The sequence below is a fragment of the Scomber japonicus genome, chromosome 6 (genome assembly GCF_027409825.1).
Source record: "Scomber japonicus isolate fScoJap1 chromosome 6, fScoJap1.pri, whole genome shotgun sequence".
In the NCBI taxonomy this organism is placed as follows: domain Eukaryota; kingdom Metazoa; phylum Chordata; class Actinopteri; order Scombriformes; family Scombridae; genus Scomber; species Scomber japonicus.
In genome coordinates this window covers 26,574,273-26,594,164 of record NC_070583.1, presented here as the reverse complement: position 1 = coordinate 26,594,164, position 19,892 = coordinate 26,574,273, and the positions used below count along the sequence as shown (strand labels likewise).

Below are 19,892 nucleotides of genomic sequence, written 5' to 3'. Positions count from 1 at the left end.
TTCCAATTAAAGTTTATGATTGATATAGTCTGCAAATGTTTAGCTACATTTACTATTTATTGTGTATTAGGGAATATTCCATCATTTACATCAATCATTGGCATGCACTGGGTCAAACTAGGCTCTGCGGTCATCACAAGGACCCACCAAATCTTGGTTTAGTGGTAAGCAGTGAGTATGCTCCTTTTGGGGAAAACAGGAGGGATTTTAATAGTGTTGCTATAGCAGCGGAGGTCAGATATGTGTTTGACGGTTTTCCCTGAATGGAGTAAAGGTAACTGGAATCAGACGTTTGATATTGTGTTGGATGGAGGAAAAAGGTCCTGAGTCCTAAGCAATGTTTTGTCTTTAGACCAGTAAACTAAATTCTGTATGTTGTAGATGTGTTAGATCTGCCCATATTTGGGCGTGGCTCAACCTGTGGCATTATCTGTGTGGTTTAGAGTCTTCTCCTTGATCAAGTAAATAAACCTTTTCAATGCAAGACATCCTGGACTCCTGTCTAATATCTCCATTGACGTATGGGCTGCATAATTAAAAATCTCTGACATTGTGTAAATACTGTATGATTTGTATGTGTGTGCAAATGTGTGCTTTATGGTGTTTCTGACAATGCTTTTAATGTAATTTCAATATGGAGACTGGCCTTGAGCAGTATAACAAACTTAGCAAGTATAACAAACCTCCTTTATATTTTGTATTGAGGTGAGTATAAACATTTAAATGTTTTAACAGTCATGAAAATTTACCATAATGTTAAGATGTGTGTGTCCAAGGCTGCAGCTGCACGCAGTATAAAGAAAATGTCTCACAGCTGAGTCAACATTATGCAGCAGCAACCTCATTATGAGAGGACTTGGGGTCTAACAGGTTTATTGATAAATGATCATCTTAATATTCTCTGAGGAATATAAATATTGACTACACTGTCATCTTTGATACTTAGAGTTGCGGTGCGAGTACAGTAAGTGCCACTGACATGCATTTTAATGCCTCCCTCACAAAAGAAAAAAACAGCAAAGACATTTGGACCCTTCTCTTTTAATCATTTTTGCCAAGCATACTTCAGCAAATTCAATATTTTCTTAAAAATGATGACAGTTCATGGTACGTTTGCTTTACTTTGTTCCTTTAAAACAATAACATGTCTTTAATGTGATGATAAACTTGTCAAATATTTACAAAGTTCTGGTGTGAAGTCTGAAAAACCAAAATATTACACGTGTTAATGACCCATACTGGGTAGTGTGAACCACCCACTGGACTTGGTCTGTGGCCCCCTGACACCCAGCCTGATGGCATCTCTGAGTTTCTTTACATGGGAACATGATGCAAGAATATCCACTTAGAAAAATATGCAGCAGAACAGATTCTGTGCTGTGAGAAATCAAGTCTACCAAATCTATATATTGCATTTTAAAATAAACAATATTCTACTGATGCGGCCTTCAAGTAGGTGTTTATAGAAAATGTTCAGTACTACGATAGAAAAGCGGACTTGTGCATCCATAGGTGTGACCTGCTAATCCACAAATGCAGAAGAAGAAGAAGAAGAGGTGTTTGTGTAGCTTTTCCTTGTTTCAAGTGTTCAAAGAGGTCGTTCTGTGGAACCATTTTAGTCCAGGGTTGATATTTAAAAGCCTTTCATCAACACTTTTGCGCATTTTCTACTCTCACAACGTGATATCAGAGGTAATTTTAAGGTAACAAGAAGTTGTTTTAACCATCACCCCGTGGCTTGTTCTACGTCCAACTGCTGTCCAGGTTATTAACCTTGAATAAAATAAGCCTGAGGTGTGTGGAAAAAAAACATCAACCTGTACCTTTTACTTTTAACTTAACTTTCAGGCAAGAATCAACACAAAGTCCAAATAATTTATCTTAGCAACATTTTAAACTACGTGTGTGTTCATTCAGGGGGAATCTCAGAAAAGGGAAGTTTGGGCAGCAGCATCTTTTTATGTGTGAAGTTACAGGAGAAATTTAAAAACCACCATAGTGGCAGCTTGGTTGACGTCATGCTCATGCCTTAAAGTCACGCACAGTATACTTAAATATATATTTCTAAAAAATGATAAAATGGCAGATATGATAACAAGCTTTCTGTGTGGGTAACAAAATATACACAGGGGTTTAAAAGTTTGAAAGAATGCTCAAATTAAAAGCATGGAGATAAACTGAGGTGATTTTAAATGGCAGCATAACTAACGTGTAAAAAACCCATCTATTTTTATCTAATAACTCTAAAGCCACAGTGCAGCATCAAAATAGTCCATACACTCAGGCTGAACAAAAAAAAAACTCCAGTTAATAACAACCTGCAGTCCTGTGTGTGGTCGGGATAAATGCAAAAAGATGGTGATACAAATTTTTGTAAAGAACGTATAGAAAGAGTCTGGATAAATTTTTTTGGATGTGTGTTAGGTTTTCTTGCTGCCCAGTCGCTTGAAAACACTGATGGCCTGAACATCCATCTGGGCACCCAGACTGTCCCCGCCTCCTCCTCCTCCTCCTGCTCCTCCTCCTGCTGCTGCTGCTCCGCCAGCCCCGGTGCTGCTGGTGACCTTGGAGCTTGCGATGGTGAGTTTCTCCTGAGCTTTGGGTCGGGTGCTGGTCACTCTGTTGTCCTGTGTGTCTGCAGGTGGAGGAGAACCGGTTGTGCTCTGGTGTGTGGCAGGGAGCTTGCCCAGTCTCTGAAGCACACTAATTTTGGCAGGGGGGAGACCGTTAGAGGAAGAGGTGGAGGAGGAGGTGGGAGCGTCAGAGGGAGGTAGTTTGAATTTGCCTCCCAGGCGCCGCAGGGTGGTCGGGGCTGGTTTTGCGGCATGCTCTTTCTTCTGGGAGGGAGGAGGTCTCTTGAGGACGCCAGCATACTGGAGGACAGAGCCTTCTCCATCACTGTCGTACTCGTCATCTACATGCATGTTTCCAGCTATCTTTCCTGGCCTCAGCCCGTCTTCACCTGCTTTGTCTAGACGGCTGAACACACCAGTGGGCTGCCAAAACACAAGCATCATAATTAAAGAACTTGTCTTTGCCTCTATCCAGAACACAGTGATCTATTAGGACGTACCGACAGGTCTCACCTTGTTATTGCTCGTTGTCGTATCTACCTTTGATTCAGCCCCAAGTCTTGCAAACACAGAGGTGCGCTTCAAACCTTTTCATGGATCAGAGTAATAAGCAATTAGATAGTAGACACACAAAAAACACACACTGTGTAACAGCTTAACAGACTGTGATAGGTTTGGTTCATGTTTTGATGAAATCAGAAAAATTCTACATCTCTCTGATCCTCTAATGATCATAACAGTGAATATAAGTCAATCATCCTTACTGTTGGGCTTATCAACTGTAGTTCAAAGGACCAGTGTGTAAGATTCAGTGGCATCTAGCTGCGAGGTTGTAAATTACAACCAGTGAATGGACACTTTAACATTACAGAATTCTTTTCATGGTTTCATTGAAATGGGCTCTAAATATATCAATGTTATAATTATCATCTCACAAGGTTTAAATGGACTGCAAAGATCATGTCAGAAGAATTTCCTCGCTCTAAGGAAGCAGCCTCAATCAAGCAGCCTCAATCAAGCCAGTTGCCAAAATTTGACCAGAAAAAAAAAGAATAAAATCATAAAATGTTGAAATATGTCATTTATGATATCAAAACTGAGATTATTAAGCTTTTTGATTGATATAGTTGATCATGGGGGAAAAAAATAACTTTGTATGGATTGTAAAAGATATCACATATCTTTAATATGTTTTTTGTTTTTTTAAGATTTATTTTTGGGCTTTTCGTGCCTTTTTTTGTTAGTAACTGGCAGAGAGGCCGACAGGAATCACGGAGAGAGGGATGGGAATTACCTGCAACATAGGTCCCTGGCTGGATTTGAACCAGGGACGCTGCAATTATGCATGCGCTCTAACCACTCTAATTACTCCCTAACATGTATTCTTAATTTCCTATTTTTAAATATTTTGTATGAAAGTTTCATACATAAGATGATAACTTGAGAGTTTTGTTCCCCTCATGAAAGAAGTCAACCAGACAAAGAGCATGTTAGGACTTAAGACTTTAGATTTCCTGAAATGAAAGAGTGAACGTGTTGAAAGAAAAGTGCTGCTGACAGAACACACTTGCAAAGTCATGCCATGGAGGAAAGATGATAGTCACAGATTTTACAGGTAAAATCTTGTTGATGTTAGACAAACGAAAAAAGAGGAGGAATATTGGTTGAGAGTGAAGTGTTAGTAAAAACGAGGGATAAAATCATGACAAATGAATGAAGGTAAAGCAGGCTTTGATTTTCAGCTGAGTCTTCTGATTGGGTTTTAGTATGAAAGAAGTCTGTGAAAACTTTTAGTACGGATTAGCGGTGATGAGCAACAGCATCATTCGAGCATGTTGTCAGCGAGGCGCCCAGACCACTGGGTCAGGCCTACCTTTCTTGCCCTGCTGGGCCAGGATGCGGCGTGTGCGTGCCGTGGTGCCTTTGGGCATGTTGATGATGTACTTGCCTTCCATCTCGGCTGTCACACGACGGCGCTTCACTCCTGGCAACCCGTTCCCCTCGTCTGCTGGCTGACTGATAACTGACGAAAAAAGTGTTGGGCAGATGAGAGTGAAACAGAGGCAAGAGGGGTTGGACTCATGGGGTAAGACGGTGATGAGGTGAATGATATCTACCTGCTTTATTACTCTTGTTTGCTTGCATGTTGGACACAGTGACAGAGAGGCGGTTGTCAGGTCGACGGGCTGGAGTGGCTGGCGGGGAGTCATGGCTCAATGCGTTGGCAATCATACGAGTGGCAGCTGAGAAAAGACAGGGACATTCTTAATAAACTGAGATTTAACTTGTTTCTCATGCAAACTCAAATTAATCACGTAAGACCAGATCAGAGGACCGCTGGGCTTCACAGTTAACTTCTGAAATGTATGAAGACCTTCTAGACATGTCAGAATTCAAATGATACATCAAAAAACCTGATGTGAAGAACTGAAGGAGGTATTCAACAACTTGGCACTAACTAACTGATGCAGCTTGTTAAAGTAGCATTAGATTAATCTGATTGACTAATAGAGACAATTTATGTTCCATTAGCTGACATAACAAAGACAAATACAGCCAGTAAAAGTCTTATTTTAGGCAGTCTCTTAAATAAGACCAGGAGAGAAAATCTCTGATACTCCTACCCAGTCAGTGTTTAGTTATTTTCTTTGCTGATAGATAATTTATCCTGTAAGTCAAGATATACTGTATATAATGTATGTACTGTATGCTGAAAATGGGTAGACCATGTTGCTTCCTAAACATAACATACATTTATGCATTAACGTATTTTGAAAATTGCACTTTTTTTACATGTTTAAATTTATTTTTTTGCAAACACACACTCACACACACATATCATAAAAATGTACTACATCGATGATACTGACCAGTCACAAAACCAGTTACTGAGTTACAAAATATCCAGTCTGAAGTAAAACACGTCCTCAGGCTCTGCTCAATAACTCACCCTGTTTATTAATACAACTTGTATTTCTTACAGCAGTACCATTTTATGGGGAAATTGGGCTTTTAAGCTAGAAAGGAAACACAGTTTAAAAATAAATAAATCTATCCACTGCTAATTATAACTCATAAACCACTGCATCTAAAACTGTACAATGTAATGACTCTGAGCTTAAAGGAAACTGAATCTCACCTGATTTGTATCAGCTGTGAACCGTAGGGCATCTGACGTTTTTTTTAAATAATCTAATTAATCAGATCAACAAACACACATACTGAGTCTTCAATGGATGAAACGTGTATTAATACATTGTAATGCGGAAACACTATCATTTTCATTCACTCCTGCGTTTAACTTTAATTTTTATTATCACAAAAACGCTGTCTGACCAGAGCTCACAATGTCATAAGACACCCTCCCCCCCTTACCATGGACTGTTCTCCCTGCTGGCCTCTGGGAAGAGGTTTTGCAGCATAATGTAGCAGAACAGCCAGACACACACATGCACACACACGAACACACTCTTTAAATATATATACACACACACACACACACACACACACACATATATATATATAGTTATATATAAAAAAGAGTGTGTTCAGCACTTTTTAATATACTGTACTATTTTGAGTCACTGCTATGAAATTTCGTTTGGATGTGGACTGTAGAGTGTATAATCTGAACGACAAATAAAATCTATCTATCTATAACGTATGAAATGTCGGCTTCACTGCAGGCAGATTATTATTATTATACAACTGTTGATTCATGTTGCTTCTGGCTGGGCTGGTAAATAGGTCACAGGGTTGTCTCACTCTTATAAAGCAATGAAGTAGGAAATGGCTGACGAACACTGTTGTTTCATTGCTCTAGACTCAATGGTTACGGGGACCCAAAATTTCAATTTAAAAATAAATCCATATATATAGAGCATGGGAGTTTAAATTGTGGTCAATTGTTTTTTCTGGTGAAAAAAGGCTAAATGTAGACACTTACGAGTGTTGGCAGTTCTTCTGAGCTCGGCCTGAACACTGGTCTGTCCTGAGGAGATGGCTTCTGTGGCCATTTTGCACATGTCCTGCAGAGTTAAGGCAGGAATACATATTACAGAAATGCACTGTTAACTGTGAGTTACTGTCTTTGAAACTCTGACTACATTCACAAAAATGCATGCATCCGTTTTCAACATTTCATTAATTCAAACATCAAACTGTGAAGTCTCACCTGCCTGTAGACCTGCTTGGCGTGTTTAAGAATGGCAATTATGTCACCAACGACAGTGATGCCGAGGTCCATCATGATGTCTTTACTCAGGTCCATCAGCATGTTCTTTTGAATTCTGCAGTGATATGAAAATCAGAAAATACTGTATGTTGGTCCCTTTGTCTGTAGCAAAGGTGCCTTTTAGTTCACAGTGACTTAATACAATCAAACTTAAACATCAAGTCAGCTGGACTACAGGTCAATTTTAACTTGATAGGTCCGGTGCTTTAATTACCACATGAATAACATAAATTAGTTTAGCTCATGATTGTTAAATGCAAAATTTTAATAATAACAAAATCTGTCCATCTTAATATTTTCCCCACAAACAAACTGCACTAGAGCTCACTTTGAGGTGGAAAGAGACCCCCATTTAACAATGTTCTTGGAGCTCATAATTACATTACTTCAAATCAGATTAATGTGTTTATTGATTAACTTGTAAGGACTGAAACCAATTAGTTACACCAATAATTTTATTGTTCAACACAGATCAGCTGACGGAAGAGATCATACATCAGCTCAGTTACACACTGATGTAAGAAGTCAGTGGAAATGCAGATCAAAACAGCACATCTTAACAGGGATAAAGTATGATGTATCCAATTACCTATTGTCCACAAAGGAGACTGCATAAGTGACAGCGAGGCCGGCTGGGATCCCAGCGTCCTTAAAAAACTGGATCCACTCTGAGGTGGCTTCAGAAAAAAGAAGATAGTAAGAAATTATAAAACAACAAAACTAGCAGTTATCTTTGGAATGATTAATAAATCGCTTTGTGTTAACAGTGTCAGAAAATGCAATTGATGGAAAGATTCAAGTTTGCCCCAAAACAGCAGTCAGTCAGGAGCCTAGGAACATAGAAACAGCCCCCCCCCCCCCAAAATGAAGTTTCAGTTGTCCAAAGTAGTCAGCTAGTGCCAAAGTCCCTCTTTTTCTTTCTATACTTTTACTGCAGGTCAACACAAAGAGGGAATTTGCTGCTAAAAAAGTACATGTGTCAGATATCCACTTGATATGACTAAGCCTCATATAATCAGCCTCTCTGTTTTATGTAACATACTAAACTGAGACATGCTCAAAATCAGCTTCTGCACTACATGTGATCATAATAACAGTAGACTGTCCTCTTCAAGGTTAACATAATAAAGTTATAATATCGGTGATGGCCTCTCAGTCGTGCAGCAGTAGAGTACAGTTGTCTGGGGGGGGGGGGTTTAAACCCTGAGAGACAGCAGCGAGTTTAGGTATGACACATGCTGACTATGGCCAGCTGGAGGTTGTTTATAAAACGAATCATGAAACGTCTTGTGGGTAAAAGGATCAGGCTGATGGGAGCACGACAGCTGCCACAACAATGGCTCATCCCAGCTGAAAGTCACACAGCGACTAAACTCTCGTTTGACACGTACTGAGACGCCTTATGAGGGGCAAATACATCACCACAAAAAGACATTGTAACACTAGAAGCTAGATTCAGGACTCATTTTCTCAATTAAATGTGGAAAACGTGATTTAATTCTGATATATATGTTCAGATATGGTTGACTAACCTTACAATAACACGATGACTGGCTAAGTCAAACAATTCAGAGATTAAAACAGCCTCCTTCTCGTCTGTTTAGACTATAAAAAGTGAAATTGTATATTTAAGGCTCGCCTGAAAGAGCGGTGTGTGTTAGCATCCCGCATTAGCATTGTGTTAGCTATGAATTAAAAGCTGCAGTCTGAGGCCTCCACGGTGAACAGAACCGGCCGTAAAATCTCTGCACGGTGTTTCGGATTAACGCCGCGGTCATATTAAATGTTAGACTATAGAAATATTTTAAGTAAAGCACAGTAGTAACGCAGGCTCGCCGGGCCTTCATGCTCTCACCTGTTGTCACGGACGCCATGTTTACAACAAATGTGTGGTGACGTAGCGGCTACATCCGGGCGCCCCTGACGTCACTTCCTTATCCCACAATCCCACAATAAAAGTCCTTTATTTCTATTTTGGTTAAAACTGCTAGTTTTAAAACAAACAAACAAACAAACGAACAAACAAAAAACCCACAGCTAAACATCTATTACATGAATGTCAGTATACAAATCAGGATTCTGGGGGGAAAGAAAATCTGGATTATTTTTTACCAAAATCGTTAAACTATGAAAACAAAATTTAGAAAATTGAACAGTCTCTAATTTATTTATTTTACTGGAAAAATGTCAGATCCATAAATCCAAGTTTTCTGGGTTATATTTGTTAGTATTTTGAGTCTATCAAACTTTTAAACAACAATAACTGTAGACATACTTTTTTTTCTTAGGTTAGCTTTTAATTTAAAAAAGGAATAATTTTACGCTTTGTTCTGTTACTACGTTGACTCACTGTATCAACAAACTGAAAGTCCTTTGTGTTGTCATTATGATGCCTAATTATTTTCTGTTATAGTGTTTCTGTCACACATGTTTTAAGCGACGATTTCTATATATTAAGTGATAAAGAGTTTTATTTTTTTGGTCGTTTCTATCATAAAGATAATTTTGAAATTAAAATAATATATTCACATATTTTTTTTTAACTCTCTGAAATCCCGTCCAACCAAAAAGAGTGCACGTACAATTGATTTCTATGGTTACATGTCTGAAAAATGCATAGCTTACTTTTTACTGTTTAGAATTATTGTTATTTTATCGTCATTGTAGGCCTACTTGTCGATCTCTTTTACATTTTATGTTTCAAGGCTTTAATCAATTTACAATGGTTAACGTTTTGATAAATAAAGTAAAAAAAAAAAAAAAGTAAAAAGTTTTATTTATGGACGCTAGAGAGCGCCACAGACCGCAAGCTCACATAACACTATTACAAGCAGTCATCATCTCATCACTTATGAAATATTCAAGTACATGCTTTTTGAAAGAGTTTTATTTAATTGTTATATTGCATTATTATACATAATATAAACCTCACCAGTTAATCTTTTGCTTCTGTTTTTGTTAGTTCAAGAATATCATTATGTAAAACCTTGTCTTTGATTCTATGGTTTGAAACGTACCTATAAAAATGCTTAATAGCACATTTCACTGACATTAGAAGTATTAAAGCAAAAGCATTTTTGATTAATTGATTAGTTAAAGGACATAAGCTTAATTAGCAGCTATGACTGATTCATTATGTCAATAATGCTAATAAAAAGATATGTGTATTCAAAAAGAGAAAAAAACAACAACAAATCACTGTTTGCCCAAAAACCTGCAGTTTCAACTCAAATAATAAAATGGTAACAGCCTTTTTTTCCTTCTGATTATACATTCAAGAAAAATTCTGCATAGATGAACAAGCTCAATGAAGATCAAGCATTTAAAAGTGAGACACGTGTACCTTAAAATATGTTGTTTATTAATGCGATTTCTTCACAAATTGTAAATTGACATTTGGTCAAACCATCATTAAAGGAGACAGCTCACCCAGCTTTTGCAGTCTAGAAATTGGGAAAAAAAAACCCTGCATGGATAGAAAACAGGGCCACATAAGATCAGAGAGCAGGGACTGCAAAAGCGACATGTTGAATTTGTCAACACTTTGGTCCACTTCAACAATTAAAAAACACTCAAATCATAAAAACAAGTAAACAGCACTTTATGGTGATATGGAGAAAACTAGTGAATGATGTTAAATTATACATGAACTTGAAAAATCATTTTAGTCAATATATGACAATGTCACATATTGAACAAGGTTTCTTTGGGCCTTTAACGGTTGCAACCTCAAAAGTCATACATCACCTGTTTACAAATGTGACAATATGACATATTCAAGAACAAAGATACAATGTTAAAATATGAAATAAATTGATACAAAAAAGATGAAACATTGATAAAAGGATTGCGACAAAAGTAATGTCTCAATGAAATGAAGGAACCTTGGTCGTGTCTACAAATCATCAATAATAAGACAAAAAAGTGATACGTTTTCAATCACATGTATCATAATCCCTCGGCGAAGATTGTCTTGAAACTTAATGTTAAAATAAGTAGTAAGAATATCTTTTAATATTTGAACAAAAGCGCATAATTAAAGCAATACATCATCACATTGGACATATAGTAGCAGTCAGTTTGAGCACTGCGTGATTTGCTACATTATGTTTATCCAAGAGGATAATAAGTATTGCACATGAATCAGAGTGTATATGGGACTTGTGGAAAAATAGAAATACATGCAACATTCACCTCATCATAGAAAAATAGGAAAGCTCTTGTTCAGTTAACGCTATTGTTGCCATTGTACAGTACAGATAGGTGGAGGCATACTTCTTCTATGTCACCTTTTCCAATTGATAGGATTGTGATTGTAACATAACAAGAAAAAAAAGAGCAACTTCAATTAAATCCAAGGCAAACAAATTAAATGAAAGAATGAGTCTATATGTGTTGTGTGGCAATCAGGGGCATAGGTGTGAGGTGTAGGTACAGTACAAGGGCCCTCTGAGATTTGTATATCACACTTAAAATGTAGCAGGCAATTGATATTAAACTAAGATGAAATCACAGAGTGATTACTGGGCTTCCAGCACTTAGTCTGCAGGGGAATTCACTGTGTTATTGGCTTCAATTCAGATTAAAACAGCCCCGTGAGATGAGCAGTGTGTTCATTTGTCTGGAGCCTCAGCAACAGCAATGTATAATCTCCCACCATACAACGTGGAACGGCCTTGTTATTATCATATACTATAAGTAGCACCACAAAAAACCTATATACATGAGAACTATTGAATATGTTTTATGCTTGCTCTGACACCAGAACATAGTCTCATCACATTTGCATTAGGAGAGGAAATCAAAAGGCATCTTCAACATCTGTACAAATACAGTCCTTATTCAACATTTTTTTTTAAATGAGGTCTGCCCATTCTCTGATCACCAGGAACCACTTTTGAAAGAAAATTGGTAGCATTCAGCTGGCCATCGTTTTGATTAAGCATGTTTATTTATTGAAAATAAAGCTTCTTATCCAGCAAATACAATCACATTTATTTTTTTAAACCTCAATTAGACAACATATCTGAGTACAAGAATGGATAAACTTTAGCATGATAATGTTAATATCAAGGATAAAACTGCGATTATCCTTTAAATACACATTTCAGTTAGGAAATAACATTGTTATTGAGTGATATGTTTACACTGGGCAGAAATGCATACTGAATATAAAATACTTTGTCCTTAAATGAAACTGGTTAGTTGTTATGTTGTCATCTGAGCACGTATAATATGTGTATTGACATTCAATCAAACTTTTTTTTTCTCATTTTGCTTCTGCAAGAGATCAAGTGGCATTAAGGTGTCAGTAGCTTTGGGACAGACCTCACAGAGAAAAACAAACAAACAAAACAAAGGCGGAACCACAACCTTCTAACATCATAGTTATAAACATATATCTACTTTGTCTTGGATAGTGCTTTATACTGTTTAGAAAACATAAATACACATTGAGAGAGGCAGTGACATCGTGCTTCATGTTAAGGGACAGGGCTTTTTTTTTTTTTTTTGTTCCTTTAGAAAAATATTTCTTTCAAAACTAAACCTCAGTAACATCTTGTCTTGTTCTTCATTGACAAAAATATCCCATTTAAGATCTGCAGACATTCATACTTTACAATCATGGCACATACACTTATATACCTGTATATATGTATATGCATATAGATTTATAATTAGATTTTTTTTTTTGACACAGAAAAACCCTTGTAGTGCACAACATGCCTCCAAAAGTTGCCAAATGAAAATACAATAAAATAATGAAACAATAGTTACAATGCAACAATAATAGTAACAGTTGTGAATTAACCTCCCGATTAAAAACAAATAAACAGACAAACAAAAAAAAGAAACGGCAACAGTACAAGTGAAAGCAGAGGTCAATGCAAAAAAACAATCAAACGCACAAACAAACATGAACATTAAAATATATAACAGTTCTCACTCAAACGTACAGGAAAAAACAAATTGTACAAATTCACAGGCGAAGAAAGGACGCTCACTCCACAACATCAGCCCGCATGTTCTCCCCTTTTGTTTCCAGGTCTTGCTTTGTGCTCACTCGCCGCATCAACCTCTATAAAGAAAGAAATAAACGGGCCAGGTGCCTCAGAGCGGACACACTCACAATAAACGCACCCCCACCTCATCTCTGCTGAGAGAACAGGGGAGGTGCAGAGACCACTGAGCCCAATGTTTAGAGGTTGTCTGAATCACTACAAAAAAAAAAACGTCTCTCCTCGAGATAAAAGGCATCGGTTCACATCTGATTGATTTGGAGCAAACAGGCTGGCAAAACACAGAGCCGGCGCACTGCTGCGACAGAGGTCTAACTCTGTCTTGATCCTCACTTTTTTTCACCAGCCTCACAACATGAGATGTGTCTTAATCTTCATTGTGTGAACATTGTTAAATGGCTCAGCAGAAGACAGTGGCATCCATCTTGCATGCGTCTATGTGCGTGTGTGAAAGTATTCAGCTGCTGTTCACTGTAAGGATCCGCTCTGGGCAATGTGCTCCAGAAAAAGGTTCTTCTGTTTGGGAGAGTGTGAGGGGGTGGTGGGGTGGGGGGGGTTGCGTCCATGTCCTTGTATGAGAAGGTGCAAAGGGCGCGTGTTAGTTGGGCTGGCATTCACTCAAGGTCCCAAGGGCTCTCGGGGGTCTTCGGGCTCTCAGGGGTTGAAGACTTCAGAGAGAGGGAGAAACACAGAGACAGAAGAGGAGAAACAAGAGTTGGCTAGAGATGGGTCGCATTGGCAGGTAGGCAGACGGCAGAAGAATTGTAAAAACGAGAGAAAAAAAGCACATGATTTAGTGGAGCCTGTGATATTCAGATCTCCAACGTGCCAAGTCCAAGCAGCAAAATGAAGAAGCAGAGGGGAAGTCGAGCAGATGAAGGGTTAGAGGTGAGCGAGAGATCAGCAGTCTGTCTCCCAAGAAAAGACCCTGAACCAAGTGTCCTTTTTCCCTATTTCAGATCTGTACAAATACATTCAGCAAGAACAAGAAGGGAGAAAAGGATGGAAAAGGATGAGAGCAAGAGCACTGGAAAAGGGGCGACCGACAGAGGGAACACGGTGGGGGCACCAGTGCTTGTTGTTGGAGTGTAAATTGTGGTATCTCACTCAATGTACGGTATATGAAGAAGATAAAAATAATTCATTGTGAATTAATTTGCTCATTCAGAACATTTAAGATTGGAAACTTGGATTGCCTATGTGTGTTTATTCACTCATCTTATCCAGTTGCAGAAATTCTTATAATGAAGAACAAATGTTTTCTTTTTTTAAGCTCAATGTTAAAGGTTTGATTTAATTGATTTTGTGTGCAACTCTCTTTTTATATGGCTCTTTATTGGAATGCATTTCAATATGTGTAAACTTTAACCCAATCAGAAACACATGATTGTTTCTTTTCTTTTTTTTCTCCCACTATGTGAGACTGCTTGCTACTATGCATGTACTTGCCTCACCCTCTACTTCCAGCGAGCATAATGTGTGTGTGTGTTGATATGTGTGCGCGTGTGTTTGTCGGTCAGTCAGAGCGCCAGCAGCGAAGGTGAGTTCAGGGAATCAGATGACTGCTCGCTACTGCTGTTCCGCTGGTTGGCACTGACCCCGCAGGCTCCCTCTGGGTAGGTGAACACAAATGAAGATGTGTATGAGGTGTTGTAGCTGCCAATGGCCGCTTCGTCATGGTTACCACCACCACCACCACTGTCGCTGGCCATGAGGCACGGCCCGCCAGGTGCCGGCTCACTTGAGCCATAGAAAGAACTAGAAAACTCTACCTCCTGCATTATCCCTGGCTGAGGCTGCTGCTGGACTTGCTGCGGCTGCGGCTGCTGAACCGGAAGCTGGGACTGTGTGGAGGCCGGATGGGCTGAGTAGGCAGGAGGCAGATAGAAAGTGTCCTCCTTCATAGTCAAGCCCACAATGGAGACAGGAGGCTGTAAGGTCTGGGGATGGACTGGAGGGAGCTGCTCTGAGCTTTGCTGAGGCTGCTCCTGGTAGGAGATCTTACAATTGGGCTGGTGGGCCACCAGGACAAACTCCAGGCGCTCCTTCTCCTTCTGCAGCTCAGAGATCTCAGCCTCCAGCTCTGCCTTCTCCTCCTCCAGTATATCTGTCTCCTGTGGGCAGGTACAGAGAAGGACAGAAAGACACAAGGGCAGGGAGACAGGGGGAATGGAGAGGCAAACAAGAAAAAAAGGTGGGTAAAAATGAGAGGTGGAGGAGGAAGGAGAGGTGTACAGCAGAAAGAGAGAGGATTAAAATCTTAGTTACACCAAACTTCTACTTCAGTGTTTATGGACGTGGATGTTTATCCATTCCAGCAGAAATACCTTCTTCACCTGCAGCTGCATATGTAAGGTGGCTTATGTAAGAGCCCATTAATTAGGCCATAAATACTGTTGATTGAATAGTCTGTCTTGAGCACTATAAACAGTTCACTGCAGCTAAACACCCCATTACCTCTCCTTTATTAACACACACATCCATGCTATGGGTAAAGCATGTTATTATGATTTATACAGAATCTGGCAGCTATAACATTGCCAAGCTCACCGACTGCAGTCTGTCTGTGAGCTCTCGTCGACGGTTCCTGCACTTGGCGGCAGCCAGCTTGTTTCTTTCTCGCCGGACACGCCTCTTCTCCTCTTCCTCCGGTGTGAGCTAGGATGAGGAGATAAATAAAAAGGGTTAGGACGCAAGTTTTATCTTTGTTCTTAAAAAAATGTAGTTATATTGTCTTATCAGCAGTGATGGGAGTCAGCACTGGATGGGAAGTGGTAGCAGTAACACCAGCTATTCTTATCTTTGGTGCATACTTTCCCTTTTGAAATGGAAAATGTAAACTTTTGAACTCTTCTGAAATCTTTCATGTGTTAAAAGATACCAATTTGGCCAAAACAAAACAACAGATGACACATTTGATACATTATTTTGTCCCTCTTCTAATATTGCCCTCCACATAGGCCTTGGCCCTCCTGTTTAGTAAGTTTATGTCTAATAATGAATGCTTACAATAAACATGAAGTTGTCCTGCTCTATTACCCCTAACAGTGTCTGTGCACACCACTGCTTAACATGGTAGATGTAAATGATTCCTCAGAGCCTGTGTATGTGATATACCTGTAGTGTATGTAGTGTGTGTAACATGCAAGGACCAACAAACAAATGTTCAAGCACACACACTTACTAACACATCAACATCTCCATCCTCACTCACAGACTCGTCTCGGGCACGGCGGCTGCGGGTTCTGGACTGCCGGATGGGGCCCGGTGCTGGCCCTGGAGTATCTGAACTTGAAGGAGTGAATCCAGATGCTGAAGAATAACTGGGGCCTGGCATGTCATATGGGTCAACCAGTGACACCGGCTGGGTCATGGTTGAGGTGCCAGTGGTCCCACTCTGTCCAGAGGCCTGGGAGGAGATGAGAGTTGGCTGGACCATCCACTGCAGGTCCTGACTGGTGGTGATGGCGGTGACGGTGGGCACAAATGAACCGGGCATTTCCCCTCCGGCACTGATCCCAGGCCCACTGCCCACAATGCTCAAGCCAGCTCCCGCACACTCCTGAGCAGAACACATGAACAATAGACTCTTACACACGGTATAAAAGACAGTGTAGGTTAGAAAACACATTTACACACACACACACACAAAAAGTCAGAAACACATGTAAGAAACAGATTGAATCAATTTCTTTCTCTTATTGTAGTCATCATGCCAACCACAAGATTACACAACCTTGTGCTGCCATCAAGGGTCCATTGTTACACATACACTACTCAAAACCAAATTACTTTGAGTCAAGATCCAACTTTAAATTCCTTTTGAGATGCATGGAGCACGTGGCATAAACATATGTCACACTGAATAACATGGAAAAACAAACAAACACACATTTCTGAGCATTTTTGTATGTGTTTGGTGCTCTGGTAAGCTATAAAATGGCAGCGTGGAGAGAAAAAAAGGTCTGTACGTTATATAACAAGAACATATTGGAAACGTTACAATTATAGCCTAGTTAGAGGTAGAAAGGAAAAAAGAAAATACCCTAATGTCTATAATACATTAAGTTTTAACCTTGAATTCATCTGTTTTGAGTGTGTTCCTGTGTGTCACAACTTTCTTTGAAGTAGGCCTACAACAGGTCTAATAATACGCACAAGAACGTCCAAATCTGTCTCTCTTCTGTCTTTTTTTTCAATTTTAGACGGTATCGACTTTCATTAATATTCATAAAACAGCGTGTTAAGACATTGGGACAGGCAACTCTGAGACCGGCCGCCTCGACCAATCATCTCTCTTGAAAATGTTTCCCTCCCCCCCCTCCTCTCTTATCCTCCTCCCCCGTCACACCCCCGGTGTTCCCCTTGGCAACGCGACGTAGCGCTCCAAAATAGAACGGCCATTTACGTCACGGCGAGGCCTGTGAGAGGAGAGCACAGCGCGTGGAAGGAGAGCGAGTGGTGGGGAGGAGGCGGGGCTCTGGCACTGACGTAGAGAGTTCCAGACCGTGTCATCCGTTTTGCGGCGTGTTGCAAACCGAGCACGTTGTCGCTGCTCGGGAGCCGCCGCCGGGCTGCCGGGGGAGACTACGGGCAACACATCACCGACATATTCAGACCGTACCGCTGATACATTTAAGAAGCCTCATTATATCTGACTGCACAATAACCCAATGGCTGTCTTTAGGCGATACGGTTTCCAATACAAAATGAAATGTAGATTATAGAAGTCAATTACAAGTTTTCAAAGAGTCTCTTAAATATATGCTGAAGGCTATAGTTTTAGTTACTGTTTTGTTTATGTCTATAATTTTGTCTCATACGATTATAGCCATTAAGGCCTAATTATAATTTTGTATACGCACTGTACCATAGCCTACGTGTCATATAGACAACATGGGCTTTGAGGTGCGAAATTACCATGGAGCCTATAATATAGGTTAGTGTTAAAATAAGTTATATGACATCTGTATAAGAGGACATAAATTAGGCCAATAATGGTAAAGTAAACTATAGACTACTACATTGTATAATTGCCAACATTAAGAATTTATTTACATTTGCAAAAGCACATGCCCTATACCTAAATTATAGATCTAGCCTATGAATTGTCAGCATATTACCATCAAGGCTCACCTGTGCATGTACGATACCATAAGTCAGACCTGTTGCGTTAACACGTTAATTAAACAGCTTGATCTTCTCCGGATGATTTGTTAATTAAGGAGTCTCACGCTCTTTGTTTTGCAATGCATGAATCAAGCATGTATGCAGCTTACCTGCGGAGCACTGGTGGTCGGAGGGCTCCCGAAAGAGTCCACGGAGGAAAGGTACTGGGACTCAATGGATGGAGATGAGCTTCCACGGGATCCGCTGTCGGGGTCGCCGGGGAACCCTTGGTACATCTCCCCGGAGGGGCCGAAAGTGAACGCAACACCTGCAGTTACCGGAGAGAGTGCGATGTCACCTGCAGCAGCAGGGCAGCAGCACACACAAGAAGATTACTAAAGCAGAGGGACTGTAAGGGAGAGAATGACTGAAGTTATAGGCAGCGCATGATAAAGGTTTAAACATTGTTGACTGATACAAGTTGGATATCATTTTGACTTATTACCCTGCTGTTTTCTACGCAAATTCAGTGATCATTGACGAAATCTCTACAAGTCTAGCGGAGTGTTTTACAGTCAACTTAACATCGTGTTATTCTCTAAAAGCAATAGGCTGTCAGAAGAGGAAATCGTCTTAAAACATCGCGTTATTAAGCAGGCGGGCGGACAGCGGTGGACAGATGTTAGACTTACTGTTACGGATCTTTTTGTTAGTTCCCGGCGAGATGCTCTTGGTTTCTTTCCAAAAAAGTTGCATGAAGAAGATTAATCCAGTTCCCCGCGTTTGGGGGGAAAGTGCCCAAATTCAATTGGTTAAGAAGTCCTCTTGTTTAGTATTAAATCCCTTAATTGCTCGTCAAATATGGGACGATATATCCATAAAGTCCGTTCACGGTAAGCCGGTGGATTTTAGCAAGAATTACGTTGCACAGTAGCTCTTCTTGTCTTATGAATGAATCCATCCTCCTAGTAAGACCCAGGCATTTTCTAGCTTTAAGTCCCGCCTCGGAGTTCCGCTGACGTACATGCCCATATTTGTGCTTTGGTGTTGTGTTTGGTATCCTTGGTGACGTTGAGGGAATCCCTCTCCCACTGAAATGGATCAGAAGCTCACCTCGCTGAGGGATAATAATAGATGTTTTTTTATACTATCATAAGCACGAGATATTTCTCACCGTCTGACTATTTATGAGAGGAAATTTTAAGAAACTTTAGTGTGATAAATATGGAAAGTATCTATTTAGGACTATCTAAGCGTCTACCTAGACTGGAACATTTTCTTTGGTCATGGGTACGTCAGGAGATGATATGCCTATATGTCTACAGTCATAAGCTTCTTAGGAGTGATTTTGCGTTCACATAGCTGAAATCAAAGGCACATATGGACTCAAACATTAGTGTTTATTAGGCTATAGATAAATAATATAAAATATGTTGCTTTATTCACCTTAATTTGAATAACGTGTAGAATATAAACTGGGTTACATTAGGAGCTATGTAATGGCCTATTTATGCAAGATGTCGTGTCACTCCGGCTGGGATGGAATCCCGTAAAGGCATGCAAGGGAAATCCTGCTGAAAAGTTTCTCAGGACACGCCCTCGGGAGTCCTCTAGGCTTGAGAGCAATGTTTAATGGGAGGAAACCCTCCTTTTGTATGTGTGTCTCCCTAAACCTGGAGTCAGGCTGCCAAGTATGAAGTTACTGCAGGTTGAAAAATACTCTCAAACTGTATAGCCTATAGCAATCAGATCGGTAGGATTTAGGCTACATAATTAATGAATTTTTAGTTTAGTCGAGATTCGGCTTTTACAGCAACCTCAACAAGCACACAGGAAAGAAAAAATAAAAACACAAATTGGTAAACAGCAGTGTAATTCTGACATGTACAGTGGGCAGCAGTGACGGAAATCGGCGACTGTCATTGCAAACATCACCCGGCCGAGCAGAAAGTGATT

At 39.9% G+C, this 19,892-nt stretch overlaps 2 protein-coding genes across 2 annotated transcripts; both read right to left on the bottom strand.

The window, feature by feature from the left end:
* Positions 1 to 1,027: 1,027 nt before the first annotated feature.
* Positions 1,028 to 8,681, bottom strand: c6h19orf47 (chromosome 6 C19orf47 homolog). Its single transcript, XM_053320241.1, has 8 exons — positions 8,663 to 8,681; positions 7,397 to 7,484; positions 6,748 to 6,862; positions 6,520 to 6,601; positions 4,691 to 4,816; positions 4,447 to 4,596; positions 3,087 to 3,160; positions 1,028 to 2,996 (listed from the first exon to the last, which is right to left on the bottom strand). The coding sequence occupies exons 1-8, from the start codon at positions 8,679 to 8,681 to the stop codon at positions 2,421 to 2,423; spliced, it is 1,230 nt and encodes a 409-aa protein (XP_053176216.1). The 3' UTR covers positions 1,028 to 2,420.
* A 4,542-nt stretch (positions 8,682 to 13,223) lies between these two features.
* Positions 13,224 to 18,724, bottom strand: fosb (FBJ murine osteosarcoma viral oncogene homolog B). The gene is made up of 5 exons (XM_053320855.1): positions 18,629 to 18,724; positions 18,107 to 18,294; positions 16,012 to 16,389; positions 15,378 to 15,485; positions 13,224 to 14,941 (listed from the first exon to the last, which is right to left on the bottom strand). The coding sequence occupies exons 1-5, from the start codon at positions 18,690 to 18,692 to the stop codon at positions 14,348 to 14,350; spliced, it is 1,332 nt and encodes a 443-aa protein (XP_053176830.1). The 5' UTR covers positions 18,693 to 18,724; the 3' UTR covers positions 13,224 to 14,347.
* Positions 18,725 to 19,892: the final 1,168 nt, after the last annotated feature.